The following is a 16,488-nucleotide window of genomic DNA, read 5'->3' on the forward strand; positions in this document are numbered from 1 at the left end:
GTTTGTTACATACAAGGAACTTGGAGCTAAAGATTGAAACTTGGGATTTTTAAAGGCAGAAGTCCTGCTGGTTGCTCAAATTTATAATTTGCAGAGTTATAAGCCATGGAAAAATGGTTGTTTGTGCCACAGTAATTTAAAATTCCTGGCAGTGTACCAGCTTGCGTACGCTGTGGTGTGGCAGGTTTATGGGCTGTGTTATTACCCTCCTGGTGGTATTTCAGGATGTTGTGGTGGAAGTGAAGTGCTTTCCTCAGAGCTCTGACGGCATGTCTTAGTCTAAATTTACTACCCTTAAGGGAAAAGGGAAATGTATGGGTTTAAAAAAATGATAGGATATTATGTTAGTTATTCTAGATTTTTTATTCTCATTTGGGGAATTACAGTTTTGATTTGCATGTAAACTTTCTTTTTCCTTTTTTTTTTCCTCGCTGGGAGCACAGATACTAGATATCAAGCAAATGAATCTTTAGGTTAATGTAAGGCTGAAAATCATGATGTGCAGGGAGAGTCTGTATATTTTCTTGAGTTGATCTGCCTTTGCCTGATATCAACTGATGACTGGGAGCTGAGGTGGAAATTGAAATCTCCATCATGCGACTTCTGTCATCTTGGGCAAGGCCCTTAACCCTCCAATGCTTAGCAAATTTTCCAGAGTAAATAACTGTATCTAATAACACTCAGTGTCAAACAGACTGATTATCCTCTGGAAGACTGTTGTGTGATTTCACTTCTATATATTAAAACATATTAGGGCTCAACACTTTTTAGCAAAGGCTTGTGCAGACTCCTTTGTGGCAGCACATAGAGGTACTCAAGCAGGTGTTTTTAGCAGCGTTTGGGAATGTTTGTTGACTGGTCTTTTTTCGGTGGCAGCTGGTGCTGCTAATTTTTAACAATTAGGGGTGTTTACACAGGTAGCTAGTATTTAAATTTTATTATCAAGTTAGCTCACACGGAATTTGTGGCCCCACATTTCAAGTCTTGGGAAATCTGTCTTAACTACTTCAGTATATTAGGGTTATTTGGGAAAAGGCGTATGTAACACTTTCATCAGTATAAACTGAGCTAGATGTAGTGAGGAATATAAAAGTAGTTAGAAATTAGGATACAGAAAGTTAGGATGCTGTTGAAAGCATTTTAATTGTATTGCATTTTCCTCACAGTAATCCAAGGATATCTTCATATCCTGCAGATTAATACTTAAGTTTTTGAATGTAGTAAAAGGGAATTTTATGGTATTTCTCCTGATTCAATTTGAAACAAACTTGCAGAATCATTATTTATGTCTTATTTAGGTATTACCACCCTGATTGCGAGATAAAAAGTATTTAAGTATTCTATGTAATACCTCATGAGTAAGATTACTCTTGTAGTCAGGCATTAGCCTTTTATAGCATGCTGTCATCTTAATTACAGGGGTTGGAGAGAGGAGCCAAAAATCAGTTTTCGACTTTCAGCAATTTCATCACAACTATCAACCAAAAGAAAGAAGGCATCGGAAACAGAAATTCTCCTACGCAACTTGTTATACCCAACATCAAAAATGGTAAGAGAATAAAAGCCCTGTGTTACTTAGTTACCAATTTAAGAAGGTGCTCGGTGTTCTGCCAATATTTGTATTGTAGTGCCAGAAAAATCTATAAATACAAATTTTATTAAAGTACGTGTGCTGTACGGTGTACCGGAAGTGATAAATGTGATAGTTCATCCTCTGTGAAGTTTATGGCAGAGACAATTTGGATAAGAAAAAGAAATAGGTCTGCAGGATGAAATAATCATCTGAAGTTTAAAGGAAAGTTACAGATTCAGGAGTGCATCTGCAGTTTGTCTAACTGCAGGCAGATGACAATTTCCCTAAAAATTGTGTCAGAAGTTTGTGAAGAAAATCTTTCCATCACATTCTGAAGGATGGCAGGGATGAGGGATGTCTAGGGCTTTTAAGAGAGACAGTTGCTGAGAATTGCTGTTTTTCACTGAAGATGAAGGCCAGTGATGACACAAAATAAAATTCACAGGCGAAGATTGTTAATTTCTGAAGAGCTTTAAAGGCAAGAAAGAAGGTGGTTGTGGTATGATGAAGTAACGGTAATTGATGAAAAGATAGAAAGTGGAGCTGTGTAATCATTAGGAAAGGCTAGAGTCGTGAAGCCTGATTAGATAACATTGTGGTTAGATCTGAATTTTTCATTAAATTTTTGAGCTAAGATAGAGAATTTCAGTAACTTGGGACTTTTGATAAAAGGCTGCGCAAGCATTTGTCAGGTTTGTATTGAACTTGCCTTTGAGCAGATCCCTCTCAGCCTCATTATTCTCTGGTTCTTTAAGTCTCTATAGCACTCAATGAATTTGAGGCTAGAAAGAAATGGCATTAATTAAGAGACTGTTGTGAGTTTGAAACAAAACTAAGGCCAGGTAACCTGCATATATAGAAATAAATGATTTCACTATAGCCCAAGGTGCACTCAAATTTATTGAGGAGATATGTGTATTCTATGGAGAAAATAATTACTGAAGCAGACTTCTAGGCTGAAAATGCTGCTTCTGCTATTCTGAAATTGAGGAATGATGCGTGGTTGGTGGGGTTTATACACATGCTATGTCTCAATATGTGTGTGTATATATATGTACATATACTGGTAATACTTTAGGCTTGAGTTCAAAGAAAGTTAATTTCATTGAAAAACAAAACTGTGGAAAAAGTAGTGCTGGTGAACACATCATGAAGGCTAGGGTGATGTTTGTTTGCTGTGCATCTGCCACAGAGATTAAATTGCTATAACAAGTCTTCTAATGCAACAATGATCTGGTATGAAATCTGTATATAAACTAGATTGATTTAGTTCTTTTATAATGTTACAAATACAAGTAAGGTTTGTTTGCTTTACCTACTTTGAAAATTTTCATCTCTCAGCAGCTGTGTTGGTCACTGAAAATAACTGCTGTTCTAAATTCATTCACCCTAAATTTCTTTGTACCAGTCAATTCTGCTTTGTATCAATGAGATTTTCTTCCTCAGCATTTTTGATTGTTCCCTAAGAAGTCATGCATTGCTGAATCTTTTTAGTTGATATAACCAGGCAGACAGCCAGCAATGATTGCTTTTTCTTGTCTTGTAATGTGTTATTGCTCTTATTAGCTTAATACATGAAGTTTCAAGTTTCTCCTCAATGGAACTCAAGTGACAGATCTTAATTAACATTTTTGAATGTCAGATGAACAAATAAATCTATTTACAAATAAACCTGAATAATAGCAAAACATACTGAAGTTGTCAGTATTTATTTAACATACTATTAAAATTCCATTTTAGTCTATCTAATTTAAGCTGAAAATATTTCTAAGAAAATTGCATCACTGGCAGGGTGCAAGTTGCCAGCTTAGCACCTGCAGCCTCAATTTACTGAAATGAGAAACAGCTTCTGTCAGCAGCTGTCTCTTCTACAGATGTGGAGAGACTATTTTCTTCATTTCAGTGTATTCAGCTGGTTATAATTCAATGTTTAATCAATTTTAAAATTGAGAAGACAGAATGAGAGCTAAATGGAAATTATTTAATTTTTTCAGAGTATAAAAATAGAACGTAGTATTCATTTCTTTTAAATCAGGATTATGGCAGGATTGTTTGACACTTTGGCTTGAATTAATCTAGTACCTATATGTCCACTTTGTTTTTTAAATTACTACTCTTCTCTTTAAATAGCTTTAAATTCCAGCTGTGAGAGTGGGCAAGGTTCCATATCTATAATTGATGCCATACTCAGGGGATTGAGGGCAGCTCTGATCTATTATCTGATGGATGGTGTCTGTGTTAAGTCACAATGACAGTATCCCTGTCATTAGCGTGAGTGAAAAGAATCTGCCTTTGGGTTTGGGGATTTTGTTAGCATTTATTTCCTCACCGTGATAAATGGAGGAGGCAGGAGAGTAGTAATACTACTTTGATGTTTAGTTAATTTTAAAAAAACAACTCTTGAAAAAGGCTTAGAGGGTTCTTAGAAATTCATACAGGATTTTAGTTTAGTATGTTTGACTTTTGAGGACATCTTTATTTTATATAGTGCCTTTTATCCCAAACATATGTCATAATTCATATAAATACTTTTAAAATATGCAGCATAAATCAGACTAAAAAAGCATTTTAAGGATATTTGAGAAGACACTGTCAGTGAAAAATGGATGTTTGTGTAAACTGTATTGGAATATTTTTTCGTGGTTTTGGTGGGTTTACCCTTGGCTGGCTGCTAGACACCCACAAACTGCTCTATCACTCCTTCTCCTAATCAGGATGTGTGGAGAAAATAAGATGAAAAAAGCTCATGAGTTGAGATCAATACAGGGAGTCCACTTTCCAATTACTGTCACAGGCAAAACAGACTTGACTTGAGGATGTGAATTTATTGCCAGTTAAACCAAACTGAAAATTCCTTCTTCCCAGTCTTTAGCCCTTTGTTTCCCATTCTTTTACCTCCTTTCCGCCAAGGGGAAAGCACAAGGAGGTGAGGAATGGGTGTTGCAGTCAGCTCATAAAATTTCATCTTTGTGACTCACTTCCTACACAGTTACCCTTATCCAGCATGGGGTCTCTCCATGGGATGCAGTCTTGTACCAGACTTCTCCAACATAGGTCCTTCTCATGAGTTGCAGTTCTTCAAGAACTAGCTGCTCCAATGTGGGCCCTTTCCACAGCGTACACTCCTTCAGGAACAGACTGCTGCAGCATGGGTTCCCCATGTGCCACAGCTCCTGCCAGCAGCCTGTGCAGGCATGGGCTCTCCATGGGCTGCAGGTGGTTGTATGCTCCGCTGTGGTCCTCCATGGGCTGCAGGGAGACAATCTGCTTCACTGTGGTCTTCTCCACGGGAATCCCTGCTCCAGTGCCTGGAACACCTCCTCCCCTTCTCCACTGAGCTAGGTGTCTGCAGGGAGGTTTATCCCCTCTGGCCCGCCTTTCCCCCCAGTCCTTCCTCTCTTTCAGCTGCTGTGCAGTGTTTTTTACTCTTGTTATCACAGGGGTGCTATGAGCACCACTGAAACAAAGGGCTGAGCTGGACCCCTCAAAGGTGAGGGGCTCACCTTTGGCCACTGGTAGCCAAAGTGTTTTGTAGCTGGCTGTGTCTCATGTAGAGGCAGTCCCATGCCCCATGTCCTCTCACGCAGGCCACCCCTGCAGCCACCCTGCTGCGAAAACCTTGCCACATAAACCTAGATAAACCTAATACAACATTCTCAAATCAAATAGGTGTGGAATAGAAAGATCTTTTAAAGCACTGCTATTTGTACTTGAATAGGCAGCCAGGTTTATTGAGAATTGTTTCCAGATGCTTCTGTTTCAGCAGTAATTCTCTGCAAGACGGAAAACTTACATTTCCCATTTAATTTATTGGAGAGATTCCTTTAGGAGGTTTTAGATGATCCACAGTCAGCTCTAGGTAAAATTAGTATATCAGTGTAGAAAAACTTGTACCACAGAAAACAGTTGGACTTTGGTGGTGTTGTGCTTGAGATTTTCGTTAGGTGTAAGGGTCACCAGTGTTACAGTTTGTATGTTACAATGTTTACAATGCATATTATAGATTCAACACTATTATTCATGACTAATTGCTATCGCTCATGGATTGTTCCGTTTGCCTTTCAAATAGCAAACATAACAGGGTCACTCTGGGTATCTCTGTAGTTCCATAACATCCTTTGACTTTTTTTTTTCCCCTTAATTTATTTTATTGTAATTGTGTTCTAACTTGCTTTGCTTGACTTCCTCATGTTCACAGGTAGATGTGATGTTTAGAATAGGCACATTCTTTATGCATTTGACTTTAGAAGGCACTTGGCTTAATGTTCAGAAGGTTGTCTACAGCTACAATAGATTTAATGAAAATCCTGCACCACTGATTTCTAAAAGTGAAAGTATACACGGGGAAAGTATATGTGAAAGAAACTTGGGGTTTTCTCGTGTGATATGAATACTGCTGTATGCATACCAGTGTGTGTTACTGATGTAGCATCTGTGTGTCTTATGTAAGTTTATGTAAGTACAATATTTTGCTATTTTTCCAAATAATGAGTTGGAACGCAGACTGCCAGCCTTTCTCCCCTCCCCCCTTTTCTTTTTTTTTTTTTTTGGCAGCAGCATGTCAGCAATTCTGTTGTGAAAATGTGTCTTGGTTTTCTTTCTTTTTTCTTTTTCTTTTTTTTTTTGTAATAAGCAAATCATCTGTTTGCAACTGGGTGGAAAAGCTCATTGATGAAATAGTAGAGTCCCTTCTTTCAGGAGACTTTAGGTAGGAGACAGACTGGCCAATTTTCTCCACCCATTGTTCACAAAGATATAGCTACAAACTCAGGACACGTTTTTTGTTTCAAAGTTTATATTTCCATTCAATTAGTTGAAGTTTCTATCATGTCTGGGCTGAGCACATAGTACAAAAAGTATTTGGATGAGTTGGGGTTTAAAGCTGTAGAATTAATCAGTGTGAATTTTCTTTTTTTTTTCCCTAGTTTCTTTATATCTGTATTTTACTAACTGCATATGATTGCATTTTGTTTACTGAGGTTTTTTTTTTTTTTACAAGTGAGAGACCTACCACCTATATGCCTTGATGTACGACAAAAGCAGCGCATCTCTATAGACACACTACCCCAAGAACTGAAAGCACCAATTCCTCCTGAACGTTCCCTTCCTATCCGAACCAAAACTGTGAAGGATTTTCAGTAAGTTGCACTGTGTTTCTAAAAGCATACTTTATTCCTTTGAACTTGCTTTGTGTTGTCCTAATTCATACACTAGATTTTGTTAATCTCAAATGAGGAAACAGTTTAGTAAGGCTGACAGGTAGTTGGGTTGTGAGGGTGGGATTGATAATTTACTGTGAAAATTACCAAAATGCTTTCTGTGGTTTGAAGTGTTGTTCTGTTCAAGAAATGGCAAAGGTTGTACTTCAGAGTTAGAAATTCGGTTACTGACATTCAGAGGATGTTTAGTTTAAAAAAAAACCATGTATGGCTTATTGTGGGCTTAGAAAATCCCTTTCAGTCGTAATGTTTTATTTGCACTGCCAGTTGTGGTGTGTCCTGTCCATTGAGGTACTGGGCATTCTCAATCTTTGAAGCATTACGCATCAGTCACTTAAATGTATAACAACTTACTTGAGGACCTAGAGTGGTGATTATGTGGACTGCACTATTCGTGCTTGATGTTAGAGGGTTAATTTTCAATATTAGTTTTATGGCAAAAACTTTTTTCATATGTCCTTGCTGCTTTTGTGATCACATAAGCAGTGTAAGCTATTGTAGCACTTCTGAGAGTCGCTATGCTTTAAGTTTGTCTAAGTAAAAAGTTTTTAAGATGAATTAGTCTGTGTACACAATATCTGTGCTGCTGCCTTATAACAGTGATTTAGCCAGAAGTAAAATTGATGTGAAATAGTGTCTTGTGTTACACTTCTGGTTTTCCAAATCAGTACAGACCCTTAATCAAAACTGTATCTGCATTAGATTTCTTTCAGTGCTGTTAGTGATACTCAGCAATGATGCTTGATGGGCTGAGCTGGGCTAGCATAAGTCCCCAGCGAAACCACCTGAGTTGTTCTTAACTAGCAGAGCTTTTTTCCATGATGTCAGGTGTACACTGGAGAGTTTTGCTAGCTTTGCTTGATTTGTTATGGACACAAGGCAATAGGGAACTTTTTTCTCTGTTTCACATAAGTTCCCCAAAATTATGATGTTGACACTGTCATTTGTGGAAATGGCATACCTCTGTGGAAAACCCAATGGCATCGAGTGTGTCTGTGCTAGGGAATCCTGCCTGCAATACATGGACATATATTGGCAGTGTTTCTTTAGTGTGGATATGTTCTTAGAGCATTCTTAGATGGGTATTTACTAATTCATTGAAAGTATGGTGGTTTGTTTTTTTTTTTTTTTAGCTTTAGCACCCACAGAGCAGCATTATGCTGCTGTAATACCCTCGAGTGTTTTACAGTAGAATTATCTTCATCAAGGAATGAGAAGTATTTCCAGGAAGAAGCCTGATTCTTCTATTTTTTCAAATAGATGGGGACAAAAAAAGAAAATTAAAGAAAATGTCACAGTTGCTCTAAGAAGTGTATGAGCATATACTCTTTACTGTTCTTTTCCGTGTTTGAATTCAGTGAGGAAATTCAGTGAGGAATTCAGTGAGTTTGCATTCAGTGAGGAAAAGGAATGCTTTTTGATTACTCGGTGTGTATATTTGGTGGAAAAGGAAACGGGTATCACAGCTTGACAAGAGGTGATCCTCTGTTGGTATTTGAGTGATCTGAAGAGCTGATGTTTTTTCCATGTTCAGATTTTTTTGTATTGATTGACTACTGCCTAATTAAGTAATTACCAAGAATTTTATTCTTTCAAATAAAGTATTAAACAGTCATTAACATCTTTGGTATGTCCCACTGATATTCATTTATTTTTTTTGTATCTAGATACTAGATCTAGTACTAAGTATCTAGTGCTAAGTACCTAGTATCTAGTACTAAGTATCTAGCACTTTTAATATCTAGTATCTAGATACTAGTATCTAGTACTAAGAAATTACTTGGTGGGGGGATCCAACTGGGATTTGTATCACCAGCACTGTAGATAGCTACTGCGTTAAAGGTTGTTTGGGGCTTGTTTGTTTATTTTAAATGCATGGTATTATACAAAAATTCATATACAGATACTTGCTTTAAGGTCCAACACTTAAAGAGTCCCTTAGGAGATGTGTACAGTCACATACAAAGAAGAGAAATAATATTTTGTACAAATTGTTGATTTGACTACTTAAAGAGCCTTTAATAAACTAGCTAGAAATTTTATCATGTCAGTGTGTTTTCAGCATAATTCTGTTCTGCTAATTATTTTTCTTGACATACTGAACTGTGACACCATGAATTAACATTTTGAATAAGAGACATTGCTCAGGTGTATCAAACAGAAACTATGCTTTTGTTCTCTTGTGATACCATGATCTTAAAATGACAAGGAAGATGTTAGCAAAGTAGTGATATTATACCTGTCTCTCTTCTAAGTGTGCTTACTGAGAAAACCTTACAGTTACAGTGCAGTGCAAAGTCTAAGTGGGAAGGTTGGAAAGATTGAACCCTTATATTATCAATATTTTAATATATCCTTTCTAGGGATGATGTTGAAAAGGCTAAGTCATCAGGAGATTGGAAAGCTGTACATGATTTTTATACTACAACATTTGATTCTTTCTTGGAGATAAACGCTGCATTTAAGGTAGAAAATAATTCGTAATACTCTTTAGTACTTGCAGTGCTTTGTATCTTTGAATTGTTTACAAAAATGTCAATTAAAGGCTTATAGCTACTTATTCAAGGCTGCTAAGATCGTTTTGTCACAATCTCAGCTGTCTTTGGTAGACAATCCGTTATTGCATTGATTTATAGATTCCAGTTTAAGCAACTCTATTTCAAGTATATGTGGAACTTTAAAATTCCAGTATGTAGTTCATTTTGTGACGGCATGGCTGTGTAGATGATTTTTACACAAGCTACATTTTAAAAACATGCAGCAAATATGGAGACCCAGGCTAATCTGGAAACGGAAATTCCCTGTTGCCAGAACACGTGTGATATGGGCTCGAGTAATATAGCTGTTCTTGTGTTGTGATGGCATCCTCAGTTTTCCTTGGGAAAGATCATATTCATGTCTGAAAACTTTCTGAATTCATGCTAAATTAATATTTCCTGCCTGTTACAGAGCAAAATATGCTTATGGTATTTATTATGGACAGTAGTGCCTGACCCTAGACAAAATAACCTGTGACTTCTAGTTACTTAACAAATATTGAATGCTTATGACTTTATTGCTCTTGTCTGATGACAGATCAACAATAAAGATGAAAGATGAAAACTAGATGTAATTCATTATTTGAAACACTCTTACATTATTAAAATAGAATGATATGATAATGGTGTTACATGAATCTTGCCGATGTGTAGGATTACTGTTGTTACATCTTTCACATATTAATAAAAGCATCTTAGATTCTTAAGGGTTTGATGAGAAAAATAATTACATGTGTTTTGTTTAAACTTGCTGTTAAACTTTTATTTCTGAAAGATATAATATTCAAAACATTTCAAAATCAAATTGCTTCATGTGTTGTCTAACTTACAGAAAGATGCCAATTCTTCATTTAATACCACTGAAGACTCTGGAATCGATGCAAATTTTGTGAATGTTGTTTATGATGCCTTATTAAATACTGTAAGTAGAAGAAAAGGATTCATGTTCTAAAACATTGTAGCAATTATTTCAGCAAAGAAATATGCTAAGAAGCAATTTATACCAAAAGTGTTTCTGAAGAATCTCTCAAAACATACTTAAAATGGTCCCATGAGAATTACCACAGAGTCATGAAAACTGTTATAGTAAAAGGGGATATTTTTGCTACTAGTAATGCACAGTTTATACTGTGCTGGATCTCAAAGACTGCTTGCAGGATATAACATGACTGATGGGACACTGCATGTTGGGAAATAAGTTTGGGAGTAATTTAGAAATTATATTTACATTTTTGAAGTTGTTTAAATCATTGAAAGCAGTCATTGACACAACTCTAGGCCTCAGCTAGTAGTCTGCAAGGAAAGATATTTAGGAGTTCAGTATCATAATGCAAAGATTTCTTGGCTGGCTTGAATCACAAGCAAAATAAGCTTGCTTGTTCATACAGTACATTGTATAGCATATATACAATTACATGAGATATTATTTTTCCTCTCCTTCTTCCATAGCCTCAAGATGTTCAGAAATCAGTCCTAAAAGGAGTAATTAATGGTCTGCTACAAGAATGGACAGGGTAATTATAACAAATGCTTGCATCAGTGCTGTGTCAGCACTTAAAGTTGATACACGTTTTGTTTTTATTGTTTTAGCTAAAGAAATAATATGATCTGATACAACTTATTTGACTCTTAAGAACTTGTCTCCTTTTGGCAGGCAAATAGGCTGAAATACATCTTGAACTCTCTAAGCTGACATTGAACCCCTGAGAGGCAGACCCAGGCCCAGCCATACATTCCTCTACAAAATCTCAGCTGCCTGTTGCCAGGGCAATCTTTTGAGCATCTGAACTGTGAGATGAGTTAAGGAATTTATCTAAAGTAAAATATATTCTCTCTGCTCACCCTCCAATGGCAACTAGGTCATTTTAACCTAGGTAATTCCTTGATCTAAAGTTTACTTCAGAATACTGTTCATGTGTGGCACCAGCATAGAAAAGGCAGTGCAGGATGCAGAAAGGGATAGCCCAAAGGCAGGTGATTTGGAGATGACAACATTTTTGCAAGAAGCAAGAGAAGTGAGAATGGAGTTCGATTCACAAAAAGATATGGCAAGTGGCAGTGCCTTGTTGTGACTCACCTGTGACCCAACCTTTGGCTGTTCCTTTCTCCATCTTATAGTGCTTTTTCTGTGCTGTTGCTGCATGTGTAGTTTTGGTAATGTAAAAGCCTTGAAACAGATAAACACCAAGAAGTATAGAGTCTGCAGTGGAAGAAGTGCACAATAATTCTGACAGGAAATATCAAGCATAAGGCAAATAAACACTTCTGTGATGTCACCCGAGGTAGATAACAGCATGAACTTCCCTCTTTGGAACACTCCTTACTCTTCAATTCTGACTGGGTTTAAGTGTCCTTTTCAGTTTCAGAGGGCAGTGAAGATCCTTAAATGTGGTATTCTACACATACTGCAAAGCAAGGTTAAATTGTAGGTGCATGATTTCATGGCTCTTTGTGTATATCATATATACATATAGTTCTGCTTATTATTTCATTTGTTCACAGGCCACGAACAAAAGATGATCTTAGAGCATACTGTATACTTCTACAGGTAAGAAAAATATAATATTTTTATTTAAGTGTATGTCTGCTTAGTGTATAATCTATAAACCAGTATACTCTGCAAAAAAAGATACTTCACATTTAATTTCCTGTTATAAGAATGCATTAAAATAGAGAAGAAGTTTAGGGTATGCATGAGGGGAATGGGAACTTGATGGAATATAGTTGATGGGGAAATGTTACATAGGTTAAAACTATGAAGTAACAGACATGTAATTGCTTCCTGTCATCTTGTGGGTTGAAAAAACAAACGTTTTAGCAGATTATTTGTTCTTTTTAACTTGTTCCTAGATTTGCCTTACTGCTATTCTGTAACACTGAGTTTTCCAGAAAGTTTCAGTATATGCACTTTTTTATATTGCTGTAACTTTCTCCAGAATTGTATTATATCCAGTAGACTCTCCCCAGTCTGACTGGCTACATTGCCTGATTTCTGCCTGTGTTAGGGTATTACCTGTACTTGATTTGCATTTGTAGCAAATTTCCCCTTTAAATTTTACAAGCGTAGATAACATCTCTCCACACAAGGAGAGATTGCTGCTGCTATTTGAGCAGATTAGATGGTAATTTAATTTTTTGAGACAATAGTTTTCTGGGGTGGTATGCTAGCTGTGAATTATAAGGAATATATCCTGCTGAAAAGTAGGAATGTGTTCATTCATACATAAGAGAAAATAGGTTTGGACTGATACGCAGGAAGACAGGAGCTATGAGAATCCTTATTACTTAGATGGAAATCACATCACTCAGAGGAGTATAATTTATGTGCTATGCATTAAATGATAATCCAGAAGAATCTGTTGGGTACTGCCTTTATTACCTTTGGGCTTTCTTTTGAAACTAAAAAAAGAAAAGAAAAAAAAAATCATACTTTTACAAGATAGAAGATATGTACTTTTCATTTGAACAAGAACAAACATAAGAAAAATTCCTAATGACTTTTTTCCCTTTCTGCAGTTTATTAACCTAACACATTTTTTTAATCTTTTTCAGAATCCTCAATTTAGTAACACTTCTACTTATGTCATCTATGCTCACTTGCTAAGACAGATAGCAGCCTTAACAGAAGCTGACCATCATTTCCTAGTGCACTGGTCTAAAAAGTAAAAAAAATTAAAAAAATAAAAATAAAAATTCCATTTTTAGGATTACAATTGTTACTGTATTTCCATTGATGTTGACTGTTTTATAAATTACATGAAAGTTAATTTAATTGAGTACAGAGATTGTTTTTGTTGTTTTCAAAGTACATTTGGGCATAGTCCACTAAGTGATACTGATTTATAGATGCAAACTGTATATAATGTATAAAAATTAATATCGTAATGCAAAAAGCCTTCATTCCAAAATAACTTTTTAAAGTTATTTTTCTGTAACACATGCAAAATACTTATGTATGTAAATTTTTTAGGTACATGTTTAAATGGTATTATAAATACAAACATCTTTATGATCTTTGTTTAAATAAAGGTATGTCTTGGATAATTTGTAGAAGATACTGTAACTTTACTGTGTTTTATGGAATTCACAAATCAAATCAACTCCCTGCTTCATAGTGTAATGGAAGTGGTGAGAGAGTGTAGTTAGGGCTTTAGATTTTTTAATTAATTAAAGTAATTCTTAATAGCATGTCACTAACAAAGTCATATGGGGTAACTACCCAAAGAGCAGCTTTTAAGAATTGGTATGCTGGTTGCCTTCCTCATAATAATTGTGCAAAATTTCAGTGCGGTGTAAAAATGAAAAGTTTGAATGGCTATTTTCACAATTCGCTTACCTTTTAAGGGAATCTTAATAAAGTACTTTCCATTCTTTATTCAATAGGACCAAGTGTCTCAAAAAAAAAAAAAAAATCAGAATTCTTCACTATTCAGATTGTGGAGTGAAATAGCTAAGGCGTTTTGGTTTTGTTTACTAAAAGTCAAGAACTAATGATTCTACTGCATTTTGGTGGGGTTTTTTCAAGTCACAGGCATTAAAAAGCTTAGTGGTGCACTGATGAAGAGCATTGCTGTGTATCAGTATTTGAAAGCATGCTTCTTAAACTTTATATTTGGTGTTTGTTTTTATGTATAGGGCATGCTCTTTAAAAAATAAAATTGAAATCTGATAATAAAAGCCCTAGTGTGGACAGTGACCATGTGAGAGTAACTGCAACACATTTGTTTTAGGATTTCACAGAAGAGGTTCAAGCAGCTGGTGGACAGGTTACTGCAATTTATTTCTTTACGCTTGTTTCCTGCAAAACCTGAAGAGTTTCCACCTATGGTGAAATGTACCTGGTGGATTCCATCAGCAGCCAAAGTCTTGGGTTTATTTAGTAGGTATTTTTCTTGAACTGTATATGTATGTGGATATATATGTACATTTCTTTGTATGTATATACATATGAGGGAGAATAGTTTATTCCTCTTCTGTTCTGTGTGAGATTGACAATGATGGTGACGCAGTACAAACTACAGTAATATGTCAAAAAGTAGTAAAAAACAAAAGACATCTTCTATTGGCAAGTCTTTGTACTTGTTTTCTAGTAAAGGGTAATTGCTATGCATCATTTTCCTGTAACAAGTGAACATAATTCAAACAAAAATCTGTGGAAGTAACCGATGCTTAGGATTTCCCTTAGTTTTGTAAAATAAACGGTTTTAAATGTGTAATTCCCCAAATTTCTTCTGTAAGTGGCTTAGCCCCACAGAAATATTTGGCATCTAAGAGAAGCTAGGCAGTGCATATGTCCAAAACTACAGCTTAAAGCAAATCCTTGTCCAGTTCAACCATAGAACACAGAAATATGACAATTCCAATGCAACCCTTCTCCTCCACTCATCTCAAACGGTTTACTGATTAGAGCATTTGCTATGGAGATTATGGCTTAAGGTCAGTCTGCTTTTCTTGAGAGGTAAAAACATTTTATTCTCTCTAAGAGAAGATGAAACCAGCAAGTGAAAATTAAGATTGGTGTGAGAACATTTTCATTTCACTGTCAACTTAAAACTGCTTAAAAGCATTCTGCACAGTCCTGCCTGTCCAGAGTGACAGCGTAGATAAAGCTCAACTGTATCTGAAATAAACACGTGTTGTCTAGTCATCTATGAACGAGCTTGTAATTTCATATTTCTTGGAAAAGAAATATTTAGTAATTCAAAATACACTACTTTCTGACTGATCAAAAGTTAATCATGTTTAATACAGAAAACTTATTAGATATTTGACGTTGTATGAATGAAATGCATGTTGTTATATGAATATTAAATAATGAGATAGGCAGCTTAAATGTGAATTGGTTTTCTTGATATGGTCATTTCTGTATTGGTGAGGCTAGATGGTATAGTAGTTACCTGAGGAAATAGGTGTATCTTTGAATACTATGCTTTATGCCATTCTATTTCCATCTCTTTTACAAACAGGCATCAGACTCAAACAGGTAATTGTTAGCTGAAAAACATGTAGATGTTATATCTATAGCTAGGTTTAAAATTAAATGATGACAAGTAAGAAATCCATCTATCAAACTGCTTTTTCGTTGATTGCAGCAGAAGATAACTCTATGCATGAAACCTTAGCTTATGTCATTAAGTGTCATTAAGCATCAAATGGAGGTTCTCTTATCATAAATGGGCTGAACTAGGTGTTGTTTTCTACAGCAGTTAATGTGATGTCATGTTACACTTGCTAATCTGCAGGTAAGACTGAGACAAAGTTATTAGTATCTGACTTGGCTTAAAGTTTCTGAGGGCACTGGTGCCCAGGATGCCTAGACAGCAAATGTGCTGAATCCAGGCAGTATTTTAAAAGATTTCTGTGTTTTCTTTGTAGATGCTGCAAATTGTCTGATTAGTCCGCCTATTATTTCATATACGGATTTCTACAATTCTACACTTGATCATATTGATCTTATGGAAGAATATCATAACTGGCAATGTTATGGAAATTCTCACAGGTAAGAGGAATAAGTGGTTGTTTCTTGTTAATCAGTATTTCAAAGCACTGTATCTACACTATGTATGTCATGTATATCTATGTTATAGCATATATATAGTGTGTGTATATATAACCACATTAAATACTCTTATTTTCTTGGAAAAACATTGTATAGCTGCTACTTGATATACTTGGTATTGCATGGATGCAAGACTAAATGCAATAGATCTCATTCTGACTTTGCAAACTGGAGAAAAGATGTAAAATATAGATGATAATATGAGTTTATTATTTACTGGCATAGACTTCTAATTGTGTCTTACTACAAACATATAATCTCAAATACGTTCATAGAAAGTAGTGTGTGCATACTTGCTACTTAATGATGAAAATGTCTCTACCTGTATATATGTGGCTCCAATCCTATTTGCTCCACTAAACTCAATAGTACTATTTCTGTTACATGAAAATAACACACAAGTTAAATCTTTACAGACTCAAAGCTTACAAAGGTATTTCTCTTCTTATAAAAGGCAGCCAGCAGTGTGATTTAGAAACATCTAGAGAAACAGGCATTTCATCTTACTGCTAAAATTTAAAATCTTAGTGACATTTTCTTAATAAAAATGTTTTGTATAGCTGTATCTTTTAGCATATTAGTATGTATCACTCAGTCTTT

The 16,488-nt window shown here is 35.6% G+C and overlaps 1 protein-coding gene across 4 annotated transcripts in view; it reads left to right on the forward strand.

Annotated features, from left to right (window-relative positions):
- The window catches only part of HECTD2 (HECT domain E3 ubiquitin protein ligase 2), a 40,031-nt gene that overhangs the window by 4,213 nt on the left and 19,330 nt on the right, over window positions 1-16,488 (forward strand). For 3 of the 4 annotated variants that reach the window (XM_065671898.1, XM_065671899.1, XM_065671900.1), the window contains exons 2-10: window positions 1,420-1,549; window positions 6,573-6,711; window positions 9,156-9,258; window positions 10,162-10,251; window positions 10,779-10,843; window positions 11,832-11,877; window positions 12,882-12,991; window positions 14,060-14,208; window positions 15,705-15,828. In XM_065671898.1, the coding sequence (XP_065527970.1) occupies window positions 1,420-1,549; window positions 6,573-6,711; window positions 9,156-9,258; window positions 10,162-10,251; window positions 10,779-10,843; window positions 11,832-11,877; window positions 12,882-12,991; window positions 14,060-14,208; window positions 15,705-15,828 (956 nt within the window). Of the gene's footprint in view, window positions 1-1,419; window positions 1,550-6,572; window positions 6,712-9,155; window positions 9,259-10,161; window positions 10,252-10,778; window positions 10,844-10,983; window positions 11,812-11,831; window positions 11,878-12,881; window positions 12,992-14,059; window positions 14,209-15,704; window positions 15,829-16,488 lie in introns of those variants that run through there. The other variant, XM_065671902.1, reaches the window with a different exon arrangement.

Source organism: Lathamus discolor, chromosome 3 (genome assembly GCF_037157495.1).
Source record: "Lathamus discolor isolate bLatDis1 chromosome 3, bLatDis1.hap1, whole genome shotgun sequence".
In the NCBI taxonomy this organism is placed as follows: domain Eukaryota; kingdom Metazoa; phylum Chordata; class Aves; order Psittaciformes; family Psittacidae; genus Lathamus; species Lathamus discolor.